Source organism: Tachyglossus aculeatus, chromosome 13 (assembly GCF_015852505.1).
Source record: "Tachyglossus aculeatus isolate mTacAcu1 chromosome 13, mTacAcu1.pri, whole genome shotgun sequence".
NCBI lineage: Eukaryota > Metazoa > Chordata > Mammalia > Monotremata > Tachyglossidae > Tachyglossus > Tachyglossus aculeatus.
This window is the reverse complement of record NC_052078.1, coordinates 23,146,298-23,162,616: the sequence shown is the minus strand read 5'-3', so window position 1 is coordinate 23,162,616 and position 16,319 is coordinate 23,146,298. Positions and strand designations below refer to the sequence as shown.

At 45.9% G+C, this 16,319-nt stretch overlaps 1 protein-coding gene across 1 annotated transcript; it reads left to right on the top strand.

Annotated features, from left to right (window-relative positions):
• The first annotated feature begins 214 nt into the window (after window positions 1-214).
• Window positions 215-15,718, top strand: TMEM236 (transmembrane protein 236). The gene is made up of 6 exons (XM_038755655.1): window positions 215-495; window positions 7,344-7,416; window positions 10,574-10,714; window positions 12,857-12,971; window positions 14,975-14,992; window positions 15,204-15,718. The coding sequence occupies exons 1-6, from the start codon at window positions 239-241 to the stop codon at window positions 15,716-15,718; spliced, it is 1,119 nt and encodes a 372-aa protein (XP_038611583.1). The 5' UTR covers window positions 215-238.
• The last annotated feature ends 601 nt before the right edge of the window (window positions 15,719-16,319 follow it).

The window sequence follows — 16,319 nt, the reverse complement described above, 5'->3', positions numbered from 1 at the left end:
CCCTCTCTCCAAACACACCTTTGGCTACAATCCACAGGGCGCAGAGATATGGTTTTAAATACCTGGGAATGCTCGCATTTGCGATAACTCATTCAGGTCAATAAAAGGATGAAAGGTCACTGGCGAATGATACCTCTCTCTCTATGTTATATAGATCTATGCAAATCCCTCAAACCGAGTCGCCGTTTCAGGTGGCCGGGGAAGCACTTCGCGTCGAGCGGCCCAAGGGTCTCTCAGGATGGTCTCCAGCAGGCTGGTCAAACTGGTGGTGTTCGAACTCCTCGAGCTGGCCGCCTTCTCCGTCCCGACATTGGTGGTGATGGAGCAGTTTGCCGCGGCCCTCCAGGGGACCAGGAACAAGAACGAGAAGCCAGTGTATTGGCTGGGGGTGTCCTGTTCCATCGCCTACGTAGCCTTGGTCGTCTTGGTGGTCTGGGTGCCGGTAAAAGTCCTGCTGTATCGGAAACACCATCTGCAGGCCAAGATCAGAGGGTGGTGAGTAGATCTGCCCAAGTCGGGGAGGGGATGGGCCTGGGGGGGCTCATTCATCCTATCGAGCGCTTACTCTGTGCCGAGCACTGTACCAAGCACTCAGGAGAGTACGCTACAACCAGAGACGGACACATTCCCCACCCGCGATGAGCTACCAATCGTACCTGTACCATCTGGCTCGCTAAGGTAATAAAAGTAGTCTCTGTTGAGCACTTTGTGCCACCACTGTACTAAACGCTGGAATGGAGACAAGCAAATCGGGTTGGACACACCATTCCACATTCATGTGGGTTTTATCGCACAATAGAAATTCTACCCCATGTCTGGGATGAAAATGCAATCTTTTCTTTCTTTCTCTACTCTGTCCCTTTTGCTTTCTTCCTTTAATTTATCCCATCACTTCTCGCTCCTCTATGGAGAAGCAGCGTGACTCAGTGGAAAGAGCATGGGCTTTGGAGTCAGGGGTCATGGGTTCAAATCCCAGCTCCGGCAACTGTCAGCTGTGTGACTTTGGGCAAGTCACTTAACTTCTCTGTGCCTCGGTGACCTCATCTGTAAAATGGGGATTAAAACTGTGAGCCCCCCGTGGGACAACCTGATCACCTTGTAACCTCCCCAGTGCTTAGAACAGTGCTTTGCATATAGTAAGCGCTTAACAAATACCATTATTATTATTATTATTATTATTATTCCCTGTCCCACGGGGGGGTCACCGTCTTAATCCGCCATTTTCCAGATGAGGAGATTTCGGCCCAGAGAAGTGAAATGACTTGCCCAACGTCGCTTAGCAGACAAGTGGTGGAGCGGGGATTAGAATCCAGCTCCTTCTAATAGTAATAATAATAATAATTGTGGTATTTGTTAAGCATTTACTAGGTGTCAGGCACTGTACTAAGTGCAGCGGTGAATACCAGCAAATCGCGTTGGACGCAGTCCCCGTCCCACATGGGGCTCGCTGGCTTAATCCCCCCCTTTTCCAGATGAGGGGACTGAGGCCCAGAGAAATTAAGTGACTCGTCTGCAATCACTCAGCAGGTAAGTGGCGGAGCCAGGACTAGAACCCAGGTCCTTCTGACTCCCGGCCTGTGCTCTCTCCACTGGGCCATGCAGCTTCTCCTTCTGTGTGACTTTGGGCAAATCACTTGACTTCCCTGTGGCTCAGTTACCTCATCTGTAAAATGGGGCTTAAGATTGGGAAATAGGCAGTAGTTGAGTTGGCATATGACGAAGACTTGTGCCAGCCTGCTGGCCGTTTGGTTTCACGGCCGGATAACGGAAATATTGCGGAGGAAGAAGTGTCAGGGTCTGAGGACTGACTGGATGTGTGGTGGAAGAGAAGGAGGAGGCAAAGTTATTACCCTTTATAATGAGATAAGTGCTTTATAATCCTTTACAATGCTTATATTGAGAAGCAGCGTGGTTTAGTGGAAAGAGCCCGGGCTTGGGAGTCAATCAATCAATCAATCAATCAATCATATTTATTGAGCGCTTACTGTGTGCAGAGCACTGTACTAAGCGCTTGGGAAGTACAAGTTGGCAACATATAGAGACAGTCCCTACCCAACAGTGGGCTCACAGTCTAAAAGGGGGAGACAGAGAACAAAACCAAACATACTAACAAAATAAAATAAATAGAATAGATATGTACAAGTAAAATAAATAAATAAATAGAGTAATAAATCCGTACAAACATATATACAGTTGCTGTGGGGAGGGGAAGGAGGTAAGGCGGGAGGGATGAAGAAGGGGAGGAGGGGGAGAGGAAGGAGGGGGCTGAGTGTGGGAAGGCCTCCTGGAGGAGGTGAGCTCTCAGTAGGGCCTTGAAGGGAGGAAGAGAGCTAGCTTGGCGGATGTGGGGAGGGGGGGCATTCCAGGCCAGGGGGTGTATGGCGGATGTGTAGCGGGCCAAAAGCGAGTCAAATTGAGGAGCTGGATGTTCCCCAATACTGCAGGTGTGAGAGACAATTTTTCTTCATCGAACCGAGTAACTAAGCAGAAGCCATCAGGAGGCCAAAATGAAAGGGTTCTGCTGAAGCGGTAGCGAGCCGAGACTAGATGGCTCCATCTTCACGCCTCCTAAAGACGATTTCTTCCTTTGTCATGGGCAGGCATTGACTGAAAACGTTTGTCTGTGGGGTGTGATGAAACCGACCCAATAACCTGTTTTTAACGCCCAACTCCTCCTCTAAACTCCATGCGGGCAGGGGTCCCATCGACCGACTCCGTTGGGGTGTACCCTCCCGAGCGTTTGGTACGGGGCTCTCCACAAAGCGAGCGAGCGCTCAGTACATAGCAGAGATCAATCGATAACCATCGACAGATAAGCAGTATGGCATGGGGTTAGGGCACAGGCCTGGGAGTCGCAAGTTTTGCCGCCATTCGTCTGCTGCGTGACCCCGGGCGAGTCACTCAACTCCTCTGCGCCTCAGTTCCCTCATCTGTAAAATGGGGGTGGAGACTGTGAGCCCCACGTGGCATAGGGAGAGGGTCCAACCCAATTTGCTGGTTTCCACCCCAGCTCTTAGAATGGTGCCTGGCACGTGGTAAGTGCCTAGCAAACAAATAATAATAATAATAATGATAGCATTTATTAAGCGCTTGTCATGGGTTGTAATCCCAGCTCTGCCACTTGTCAGCTGTGTGACTTTGGGCAAGTCACTTAACTTCTCTGTGCCTCAGTTACCTCATCTGTAAAATGGGGATTAAGACCGTGAGTCCCACCCGGGACAACCTGATAACCTTTTATCTCCCCCAGTGCTTAGAACAGTGCTCGGCACAGAGTAAGCACTTAACAAATGCCATCATCATGGGGATAAAGACTGTGAGCCCCTCCTGGGACAACCTAATAACCTTATATGTCCCCCAGCGCTTAGAACAGTGCCTGACACATAGTAAATGCTTAACAAATGCCATCATTATGGAGATTAAGACTGTGAGCCCCACCTGGGACAACCTGATAACCTTGTATCTCCCCCAGCGTTTAGAACAGTGCTTGGCACATCGTAAGCGCTTAATAAATGCCATCATCATGGGGATTAAGACTGTGAGCCCCACCTGGGACAACCTGATAACCTTGTATGCCCCCCAGCTCTTGGAACAGTGCCTGGCACATAGTAAGCGCTTAACAAATGCCATCATTATGGGGATTAAGACTGTGAGCCCCACCTGGGACAACCTGATAACCTTGTAGCTCACCCAGCTTTTAGAACAGTGCTTGGCACATAGTAAGTGCTTAACAAATACCATCATTATTACTATTATTACGCTGTAACTTACCCAACTAGAGCTACTCCAGAGCGGGGTGCCCTGACTCAGAACCCCCAGAAAAGCCGAACCCCTCAATGAAGCCCAGCTCCAGCTCAAATACACAGTCCTGAACCACGCTCCAAAATCTTTACAGTCCGTAAGCATGTGGAAAATCACTCACCAGTGTCGTTACAGTCCATGGTTGTGTAGAAGATCACACACCAATACCTTTACAGTTCATAGATGTGTAGAGAACCACTCACCAGTGCCATTACAGTCCATGGGTGTATAGAAAATCCCACACCAGGGCCTTTACAGTTCTTGGATGTGTATAGAGCCACCCATCAGGACATTTACAGGACATGGACGTGTAGAAAATCCCACACTAAGGCCTTTTCAGTACAAGAGTTTAAAAAAAACCACACCAGTGGCTATATAGGTCACAGAAGTGTATAGTACCACACATCAGGGCCTTTATAGGACACGAACATGTATTTATTTATTTATTTATTTTACTTGTACATATTTATTCTATTTATTTTATTTTGTTAATATGTTTTGTTTTGTTCTCTGTCTCCCCCTTCTAGACTGTGAGCCCACTGTTGGGTAGGGACCATCTCTATATGTTGCCAACTTGTACTTCCCAAGCACTTAGTACAGTGCTCTGCACACAGTAAGTGTTCAATAAATATGATTGAATGAATGAATGAACGAATAAATGAATGAAAAACCACCCACCATGGACTTTACAGTCCAGCGATGTGTAGAAAACCGCACGCCAGGTCCACTTCAGTACACAAATGTGTAGAAAAGCACACACCAGGGCCTTTACAGGACATGGATGTGTAAAGAAGCACATGCCAGTGCCTTCACAGTCTAAGCACATAGAGAAACCCCTTCTGATTTGTCAGGAAGTGGCCTGGGGAGGGACCGGTTAGAGCCAGTGGTGTTGTTTACACTGTCGTGTCTTAGCCAAGTTCGAGAGACAAAACGTCCTAACATGCATTTCTGCTGCCCTTCCCACCTTCAGCATCCTCCTAAACTCCCCACTCCTCCTTCTCCTTCCTCCCCCAACTAATTATCCACCCCCAAGTGGCATCTACCCAACGCCTGCCTCTTCCACTTGATTTATTTATTTATTTTTATTTTTTAATGGTATTTATTAGGCGCTTACGATGTGCCAGGCACTTGTTCTAAACGCTGGGGTAGATACTAGCTTATTAGGTTGGACACAGTCCCACATGGGGCTTACAGTCTTCATTTCCACTTTACAGGTGAGGTAACTGAGGCCCAGTGAAGTGACTTGCCCAAGGTCCCACAGCAGACAAGGAGCAGAGACGGGATTAGAACCCAAGTCCTTCTGACTCTCAGGGCCCATGCTCTGTCCACGAGGCCATGCTACTTCTCAGCATGAATGTAAACGCTAGACTCCCAGCCCCTCAGCATGTACCCTTCCATTCATTCATTACTGAGCATTTACTGTGCACAGAGCACTGTACTAAGCACTTGGGAGAGCACAATGTAACAATAAACAGACACATTCCCTGCCCGCAACGAGCTTACAGTCTAGAGGGGGACACAGACCTTCTCAGCATGTATGTATATGCTAAGCTCTCAGCTTCTCCTCCTTGCTCCTCCAACTAATTATCCACTTGAAAGTAGCATCTATTCAATAACTGCCTCTTTTGCTTATTTATTTAGCTGTCCCTCTCTTAGCATGTAGGTATATGCCAAACTCTCCTGATTTTAGTGTTTGTAAATTAGTCTTAATGTCTGTCTTTACCACTGAATGAAATATCTTGCCAACAGGGAGTATGTCTAAGTTCTGTGGTACCTGCCCAAGAGCTTAGTATAGTTCACTGAATAATAATAATAATAATGGCATTTATTAAGCGCTTACTATGTGCAAGGCACTGTTCTAAGCGTTGGGGAGGTTACGAGGTGATCAAGTTGCCCCACGGGGGGCTCACAGTCTTAATCCCCATTTTACAGATGAGGAAACTGAGGCACAGAGAAGTTAAGTGACTTGCCCAAAGTCACACAGCTGTCGACAATAGGCAGAGTCGGAATTTGAACCCATGAACCCCAAAGCCCGTACTCTTTCCACTAAGTCGTGCTGCTCCTCTGAACTCAGTAGGCGCTCAGTAAATACCATTTGGGGAGTCTCCATCATCATCAGCCTGAGAAGCAACGTTACCTAGTGGGAAGAGCAGGAGCCTGGGACTCAGAAGACCTGGGTTCCAATCCCAGTTCTGACACCTGTCCACTGTGTGGCCTTGTGCAAATCACTTCACTTCTCTGGGCCTCAGTTCCCTCATCTGCAATATGGGAGTTCAGTATCTCTTCTCCTTTCCTTTAGACAGCGAGGCCCATAAGGAATCTGATTATCTTCTATCTACCCTAGTGCTTAGTACAGTGCTTGATATATAGTAAGCGCCTAACAAATACCACAATAATTATTGTTTTTGTCACCACTCTGGCTGCCACCCAGTCTGCTTGTATCTGCCCCAGTGCTTAGTACAGTGCCTGGCACATAGAGCTTTACAAATACCACTATTATTATGATTATCTTTGTCACAGATGGATGATCAGAGTCCTATTTGGTATCTCCCATGGTCATTCATATCTTTGAATAGAGAGGGCTATAAGATTTAGAGAAGCAGCATGGCTCAGTGGAAAAGAGCCCGGGCTTTGGAACCCATGACCTCTGGGTCATGGGTTCAAATCCCAGCTCTTCCAATTGTCAGCTGTGTGACTTTGGGCAAGTCACTTCACTTCTCTGGGCCTCAGTTCCCTCATCTGTAAAATGGGGATGAAGACTGTGAGCCCCCCGTGGGACAACCTGATCACTTTGTAATTTTCCCAGCGCTTAGAACAGTGCTTTGCACATAGTAAGTGCTTAATAAATGCCATTATTATTACTATTATTATTATTATTTAGGTGTTTCCGAGAGAACTGGCCTGGAGAAGAAGAAGGTCTTCATGGCTATTCTCCTTATTTCCCTCTTGGTTCATAGTTCCTGAAACCTGACTGTGGTGAGATCATCACTGACTCTGCCCCAAGCTATACTAAACATTCCCTCCTTGAAATGCACACTTTTTTAAATGCTATTTGTTGAGCACTTACTCTGTTTCAAACAGTGTTCTAAGCCCTGGGAAAGGTAGAAGTTAAGTCGGATACAGTCGCAGTCCCGTATGCAAGTAGGACAGAGACCAAGTCCTTCATCCCCATTTTGAAGCTGAGGAAACCGAGGCCCAGAGAAGTGAAGTGATTTGCCCAAGGTCCCACAGCAGAGAAGTGGCGGAGCCGCGATTAGAACCCAGGTCTTTTTGACTCTCAGGCCCGGGCTCTTTCCCACAGGCCATGCTGCACCTCTTACCTTCTACATTTTCCCTACTAAATCATTTTGTAACGTCTCAATCCTTCTTTCCCTCCATGAAGGTATTTTGAAATTGTTCTGCTGTATTCCTCTGTGGCGAGCCGCTGAACATTTGAGTGAAAGAAATGGGGAAGAAAGAACTTCTTAGAAAAGCTCTAAATGAATAAGCGATTTCAGAGGAACTCTGGCTATCTCAGAGCTGTTGCGTGCTTTCTCTTTTTCTAGGAGTCCGGTGATGCTGATGTGTGTAGTTCTCTCCACGCTTCCATGTTTCGCATTTTCTATAGCGGTGACGGAGGTGGGTATCAGATGGTAATCATCTGGAAACTGGGTGAGGCTGGGTTGGATTTCTGTGGGTTCCCTCCCCACCCCACCAAAAAAAAAAAAAAGAAGCACTTTAATAGATAGAGCCTGGGCTTGGGAGTCAGAAGGATCTGGGTTCTAATCCTGACTCTACCACTTGTCTTCTGGGTGATCTCGGGCAAGTCACTTTGCTCTTCTGCACCTCAGTTCCCTCATCTGTAAAAATGGAGATTAAGACCGTGAGCCCCATGTGGGTCATGGACTATATTCTCCAATCTGAATAGGTCATAATTACCCCAGTTCTTAGAACAGTGTCTGGCACATCATAAGTGCTTAACAGTTACTATTATTAAAAAATCATTCCAGTATAGAGGAGGAGAAAGACATTATAATAAATAAGTAAATTACAAATATGTACATTGGTACTGTGGGGCTGAGAGTGGGGTGAATAAAAGGATGCTGTTTGTTCTGACGACTTGACACCTGTCCACATGTTTTGTTTTGTTGTCTGTCCCCCCCTTCTAGACTGTGAACCCGTTGTTGGGTAGGGACTGCCTCTATATGTTGCTGACTTGTACTTCCCAAGCGCTTAGTACAGTGCTTTGCACACAGTAAGCACTCAATAAATACAATTGAATGAATGAATGATGCAAATCCAAGTGCAAGGGTGACACAGAAGGGAGTGAAAGAAGAGAAAATGAGGACTTCACTGGGGGAAGACCTCTTGGAGGAGGTGGGATTTTAATGAGGCTTTGAAGGTGGGGAGAGTGATGGTTTGTCAGATATGAAGCGTGAGAGTTTTCCAGGCCAGGGAGAGGATGTGGGTGAGGGGTTAGTGGAGACATAGATGAGACTGAGGTACCGTGAGGAGGTTGGGATTAGAGGAGAGAAGTGTGGGGGCTGTGATTTAGTAGTTTATCAGAGGGGGTAGGGTGATTGCACACTTTAAAGCTGATGGTAAGGAGTTTCTGTTTGAAGTGGAGGAGGGTGGGCAACCGCTGGAGGTGCTTGAGGAGGGAGAAACCTAGACTGAACATTTTTGTAGAAAAATGATCCGGGCAGCAGAGCAAAGTACGGACTGGAGTAGGGAGAGACAGGAGACAGGGAGGTCAGCAAGGAGGCTGATAGAGTAATCAAGATGGAATAAGATAAATGCTTGGGTTAATGCCATAGCAGTTTGGTTGGAAAGGAGAGAGGATTTTAACTATGTGGTGCAGGTTGAACTGATGGACTTTGGTGATAGATTGAATATGTGGGTTGAAAGAGAGAGAGGAGTCAAGGATAATGGAAGTCTCTGTATTCTACCAATTCCTCATCCCCTCAGGTCCTCCAGAACAGAGGGGAAAGGGTCCAGCTATTAGATTAGTGGTATTTATTTTGTGCTTACTCTGTGCAGAACACTTACTAAGGGCTTGGGAGAGTATAATGGAGTGTAACAGACCAGAGAATAACAAACGTTCAGTTCATGTTCTCACTCCTCCAGAAACTCGAGTGGTTGCCCATCCACCTCCGCATCCAACAGGAACTCCTCACCATCGGCTTTAAAACACCCATTCTCTTCACTCCTTTCTACATTACCTTGCTACTCTCCTACTACGACCCAGCCCACGCGCTTTGCTCCTCTAATGGCAGCCTACTCACTGTACCTCCATCTCATCTGTCTCGCCACTGTCTTCTCACCCATGTCCTGTCTCCAGCCTGCAATACCCTCCCTTTTCACATCCGCCAGGCAATTACTCTCCCCTACTTCAAAGCCTTGTTGAAGGCGCATCTCCTCCCAGAAGCCTTCCCTGACTAAGCCCTCCTTTCCTCTTCTCCTCCTCACTTCTGCATCGCCCTGACTTGCTCCCTTTATTCATCCCCCCTCCCAGCCCCACACCACTTAAATATATATCCTTAATTTTATTTCTGTTAATGTCTGTCTCCCCCTCTAGACAGTGAGCTCATTTTGGGCTCGCTTTGTGTGGAATGCAGGTGGAACTGAGGGGAAGAGGGAAGCTTTTAATGGCATCAGAATAATCAATTACTGGGTCCTGGGAGGAAGGAACATCCCTGCTGTTAGCTGCAGATGGATGACGTTGGGAGTCTTTCAACCAAATGAAAGCTATTTGCCACTTAAAGGAATGTTTGTTCATGTGGGTTCTAATCCTGACTCTGCCACTTATCAGTTGTGTGACTTTGGGCAAGTCACTTAACTTCTCTGTGCCTCAGTTACCTCATCTGGAAAATGGGGATTAAGACTGTGAGCCCCATGTGGAACAACCTCATTACCTTGTATTCCCCCCCCGCCCCACCTACCCTTAGAACAGTGCTTGGCACATAGTAAGGGCTTAACAAATACCATTATTATTATTATTATTATTATTATTATGTGCTGGGCCACAAGTTGCCTGCCTTCCTCTCTGACCTGACCTTGCCAAACACCATTAAAGTAAGAAAACTGGTCTCCTCACCATTAATACAGAGTGTCATTCTATATCATCATCATCATAATAATAATGAATAATTATGGTACTTGTAAAGCACTTACTAGACTGCGTGCTCTCTAGACTGTGAACTGGTTGTAGGCAGGGGAGGCATCTGTTTGTTGTTATATTGTACTGTCCCAAACACTTAGTATAGTGCTTTGCACACAGTAAGTGCTCAGTAAATGCCATTGACTGAATGCCAAGCACTGTTCTAAGCGCTGGGGTTGATGCCATTTAATCAGGTTGGACACAATCACAGCTCTATTGGCAGTGAAACTTCAGGCACTCGGTTTGGGTCTATAAGAATCAGCATCACCTCTGCTAACATTTATGAATGTCACTTGCGTGCTGTCCGCCGGACTATCTTCTGTGCAGAGTACTGTATTAGGTGCTTACTGTGTGCAGAGCACTGTAGTAGGCGCTTCCACATTTAGTGTGAGATTTTCGAACAATGGACGTGCACAGAAATTAAGGGACTGGCTCGGAGTTAATTGACAAAAAATGTAGTAGTTGTGAGTCATTTAGAAAGTATTCAAAACTGGGAAATCATCAGAGTATCAGGAACGCTGATTAGGATAGCCTTCCAATTAACAAGAAATACAGTACTGCTTTCACTGAGAAAAGACATTTCAATGGATGATGTGCAGCCCTGAATACCTCTTCACCGTATTTTCCTTTAAACAGGTCCAAAAGAGTGTCAGCAGCAGTTCAACTTCTACCCTGCCTGAAACATTGCCAGATTTTCAAGTCTCTCTGGTTCTGACCTCCTTAATCATTGTTGATATAATCGAAAAACTCAGGAAGTATCCTCTCAGAGGAAGACCAGTAAGTAAGTACTTAAGCACTAGGATTTGCTCCCTTTATCTACTCTTCCCTCAATCCCACAGGACTCATGTCCATATCCATAATTTATTTAGATGAACTTCGATCTCTCCCTCTAGACTACGAGCTCGTGGCGGGCAGGGAAAGTGTCGCCAACTCTGTCGTATTATACGCTCCCAAGTATAGTAGGTGCTCAATAAATATCACTGATTGATTGATGGATAGAGTGAAGTAATAGCCATCAAAGGGATTTTTAAACCTTTTGAGACAAGTGCCATTGCCAGAAAATACGCTCTGTCTTTGAAGGGCTTCAGGCACAAATAGTTTTTGCTGCGTATTGAAAGTTATAGGATCTTTTAGACTGTAAAGGTCTTTGAGGTCAGGGATTGAGTCTACCAACTGTCTGGAGAAGCAGCATGGCTTAATGGAAAGAGCCCAGGCTTTGGAGTCAGAAGTCGTGGGTTCTAATCCTGGCTCCGCCACTTGTCAGCTGTGTGACTTTGGGCAAGTCACTTAACTTCCCTGTGCCTCAGTTACTTCATCTGCAAAATAGGGATTAAGACTGTGAGCCCCATGTGGGACAACCTGATAACCGTGTAAATATCCCAGCGCTTAGAACAGTGTTTGGCACATAGTAAGTGCTTAACAAATACCGTTATTATTATTATTCCAGTGTATTTTTCTAAGCACTTAAATACAGTGCTCTATACACAGTAAGTGCTCAATAAATAGCATTGACTGATCGATTGTTTGAGCAATAATAAGAGATAGGTGTATAAGTAGAACAGGTTTCCTAGTGGATTCTCGATTTCAATCAATTAATCAATCAAAGGTATTTACTGAATGTTTACTGCGTTTACAGCACTGTACTAAACGCTTGGGAGAGTGCAGTGCAACAGAGTTGGCAGACATGTTCCCTACCCTTAAGGAGCTAAAAGTCTGGGTCGTAGTAGAAAATCAGTAAAATAAGATAGAAAGGGGTGAGCTGATTGAATGTTTTAAAGCCATTGGTAAGGAGTTTTTTTATTTGATGAGGAAGTGGATGGGCAACCACTGAAGGCTCTTGAGGAGTGAGGAGATGTGGACTGGATTTTTATTTTTATTTTTTAGGAAAACGATCCAGGTAGCAGAGTGAATTGAAGACTGAAGTGGGGAGGGACAGGAGGCAGGGAAGTCAGCAAAGGAGGCTGATGCAGTCATCCAGGCAAATAGGATGAGTGATTGTATTAGCATAGTAGCAGTTTGGATGGAGAGGAAAGAATGGATTTTAGTTATGTTGGGAAGATGGGACCAACACATATGTTTAAATGACATATATATGTGTCTGTGCATAAATACATACACGTATATATATATATATATATATATATGCATAAATACACACACATATATATTTATATATAGATAAATATATGGATATACATATATATTTTTATACACACACACACATACAGAAGTCACCCTTTTCTTCTGGATTCTGTTCCTGCTCTGGCCCTACTTGTCCAAAATAATAATAATAATTACTATTATTATTATTATTGTTGGGTTTTGTTAAAGACTTACAATCTGCCTATATATATATATATATATATGTTTGTAGAGTTTTTTAATGGTATTTGTTAAGCACTTACTATGTGCCAGGCACTGAACTAAGTTTCAGCCAATGAGGTTGGACACGATTCCTGTCCACAATTACAGATAGGGGGAAATAGTAGAGTATTAAGGTACCGTTTGTAAGCGCGGTGGGACAGAGGGAATAACAAAGTATTTAAGGGGTATAGATCCAATAATAAGAAGAATGATGGTACATTTTGAAGTGCTTATTGGGTGCCAAACACTGTTCTAAGTGCAAGTTAATCAGGTTGGACACAGTCCCTGTCCTATACGGGCTCACACTTTTAATCTCCATTTTCCAGATGAGGGAACTGAGGCCCAGAGAACGACTTGCCCAAGGTCAAGCGGATAAATGGCAGAGGCAGGATTAGAACTCAGATCCTCTCTTTCCCGGGACTGGGCTCTTTCTTCACCTGCTTCCCCTGTCCTAATCTCAATCAGTCCATCAGTGGCCTTTGCCAGATGATTCTAGCAATCGAGCAGTCCGAGGCCGATCAGAGTCCAGCCATCGATGTGTTCTCACAGCTATAGGTTCAGGTACGATACTCTAAAGTTTATCTTGGATTCAGGCCTGAGAACATAGACCCTAAAGGTCAGTCCCTGGGGCCTGCAGTGACTGAGTCTCTGGATGATTTTAATTATTCAGGTATTTCCATTTTCCTGTTGATTCGAAAAGGTCGAAGACCATTTTGACCTCATTTAGGCTAAAAGCTGCCAAAACTGCTAACTGCTACCCACAATGTAAATCCCTGGCCCTGAGCTTAGCCAGTTCCCAACTCCACCACGTGTCTGCTGTGTGACCTTGGGCAAGTTATTTCACTTTACTTCACCTCAGTTCCTTCATCTGCAAAATGGAATTCAATACCTGTTTTCGCTCCTACTTAGACTATGAACCCCACGTGGGACCGCGTGATCTCCTATCTACCCCAGTGCTTATTATAGTGCTTGGCAAATAGTCATCCTTTAATCAGTCGTATTTATTGAGCACTTACTATGTGCAGAGCACTGTGTTAAGCATTTGGGAGAGTACAGTGTTGGTAGACACATTCCCTGCCCACAGTGAGCTTACCATCCAGGGGATGTGCTATAAACAACACATTATTTTTAGACAGGGAGGGCTGGAGCTGGGACAGGATCTGGGAGAAAAGAGTGACTCCCCTGGGAGTCAGAAGGTCATGGGTTCTAATTCTGCCTCCGGCACTTGCCTGCTGTATGACCTTGGGCAAATCACTTTACTTCTCTGGGCCTCAGTTCCCTCATCTGTAAAATGGGGATTGAGACTATGTCCAACCCAATTTGCTCATATCCACCCCAGCGCCTAGTACAGTGCCTGACACATAGTAAGTGCTTAACAAATACCACAATAATTAGTATTATTACTGTTATTCCAGGGAGCTAGATGTATCCATCCAATTGGCAAACCAATGTCTGTCCAGTCTGCAGACATTTATATTAAATAATAATAATACTTGTTAAGCACTTAAAATGTGCTTAACACTGTTCTAAGTGCTGGGGTAGATACAAGTTTATCAGGTTGGACACAGTCCTTGGGGAAGCAGCATAGTGTAATGTAAACAGTACAGGCTTGGGAGTAAGAACGACCTGGGTTCTAATCCTGTCTCTGCCACTTGTCTGCTGTGTGACCTTGGTCAAGTCACTTCACTTCTCCGTGCCTCAGTTACTTCACCTGTAAAATGGGATTTAAGACTGTGAGCCCCATGTGGGACAGGGACTGTGCCTAACCTGATTAGCTTGTCACTACCCCAACGCATAGAACTGTGCTTGACACATAGTAAGTACTTAACAAATACAATTATTATTATTATTTCAGTCCCTGTCACACTCAATCTAATTAGGAAGGAGAGCAGGGATGGAATCCCTATTGAGATAACTGAGGCCCATAGAAGTTGTGTCTTGCCCAAGGTCACACAGCACACACAAAGCAGAGCTGGGATTAGAACCCAGGTCCTTTGATTCCCAGGCCCATGCTGTATCTAACAATAATGTTGTAGTAAGTATTATAATAATATAATAATATTGATAGTATTAATCATTAGTAATTGTGACATTTGTTAAGCGCTTAGTCTGTGTCAGACACTGTTTTAGTGCTGGGGTAGATAATAATAATAATAATGATGGCATTTATTAAGCGCTTACTATGTGCAAAGCACTGTTCTAAGCGCTGGGGAGGTTACAAGGTGATCAGATTGTCCCACGTGGGGCTCGCAGTCTTAATCCCCATTTTACAGATGGGGGAACTGAGGCACAGAGAAGTGAAGTGACTTGCCTAACGTCACACAGCTGATAGTTGGCGGAGCTGGGATTTGAACCGATGACCTCTGACTCCAAAGCCTGTGCTCTTTCCACTGGGCCACACTGCTTCCCCCAGATACAAGATAATCAGGTTGGACACAGTCCCTGTCCCACATGGGGCTCATGGGGCTCATCTGTTTACAGATGAGGGAACTGAAGCCCAGAGAAGTGAAGTGACTTGCCCCAAGTCACACAGCAGGCAAATGGTGGAGCCGGGACTAGAACCCAGGGCCTTCTGACTCCGATGCCTGATTTCTGTCCATTAGGCCACGCTAAGTCCCCAGGAGTAACCCTCTCAATTCTCCCAAGAGCGACTCTCTTGACTGTCCTTTCTAGACCGCAGGCTTCTTACAGGTAGGGAATGTGTCCGTTTTATTGTTACATTGTCCTCTCCCAAGCGGTTAGTACAGTGCTCTGCACAGAGTAAGCGCTAAATAAATACGATTGAATGACTGAATGGCCGACTCATGGGTCGCTAGGTATTTGAAAGCCAAAAGTCCCCACTTCTCCCCAGAGCAATTCGTGGGGCCGCGTGGTTTGAACCCGTCTGATTCGTTTATCACAGGTGAAGACGACCCGCAGCCCCAGCAGCAAATAAGGAGCGTCTCCGAGCAGGTGGCATCCAAGGGATCCACACCGACTCCCTTCCGGTCCCAGGTGATCAATGTGGAGGAGCCCCCGTCCAACTCTCGGGTCATGAGGGTAATGTCCCGCCAAGACGAGAGGGCTCAGATCTTCTTGATGAGCTTCGTGACGTGGTCTGACACCATAGAGATGGTGCGGGTGGCTGGCCATCCTGCCGTCTTCGGCTCTGCCTGGGTGTTCCCCGTCTACATATTTAGCTGCGTGTCCCTGATCCGGATCATCCTGCTTCCCAACGTCCCAGTCCTGGGCGCCGTGGGCGTTGTCCTGCAGGATTTCCCCTTCATCTTTGTTCGACTCGGCCTGATCGCCGCCCTGGGCACCATCACGCCCGTCCTCGGACTTTTCAAAAATATCTTAGTGACCGGCTCTTTTATCTACTTCAACTACTTCATCAACCTGCGGTTTTTCTCTGTCACGGAGACCTTGCCCTTTTAGATGACCAGAATTCCCGGGACGAGGGATTCCCCGCCTTGGGAATGCCTCCTGTAGAGACTTGTAACAACAACAATAATAATAATAATGGTATTTGGTAAGTGTTTACTATGTGCTAGGCACCTGGGTAGATACAAGAAAATCAGTTTGGACACAGTCCCTGTCCCACATTGGGCTCACAGTCTCAATCCCCGTTTACTGATGAGGTAACTGAGGCCTAGAGAAGTGAAGTGACTTGCCCCAGGTCACACAGCAGACAAGTGGCCCACTGTTGGGTAGGGACTGTCTCTATTTGTTGTCAACTTGTACTTCCCAAGCGCTTAGTACAGTGCTCTGCACACAGTAAGCTCTCAATAAATACGATTGATTGATTGAAGTGGCAGAGCGGGATTAGAACCCATGACCTTCTCACTCCCAGGCCTGGGCTCCATCCACTAGGCCACGCTGCTTCTGGTGTAGTTCATTTGTAAGTTCACCGGAGTTCATCTTTCTAGGAGAAATGGTTACAGTTGAGGCAAGAGCTGGGTGTAATCTGCTCACACTGTAGTCACCCCGGCGCTTACCACAGTGCCTGGCACATAGTAAGCGCTTAACAAAGACCTCA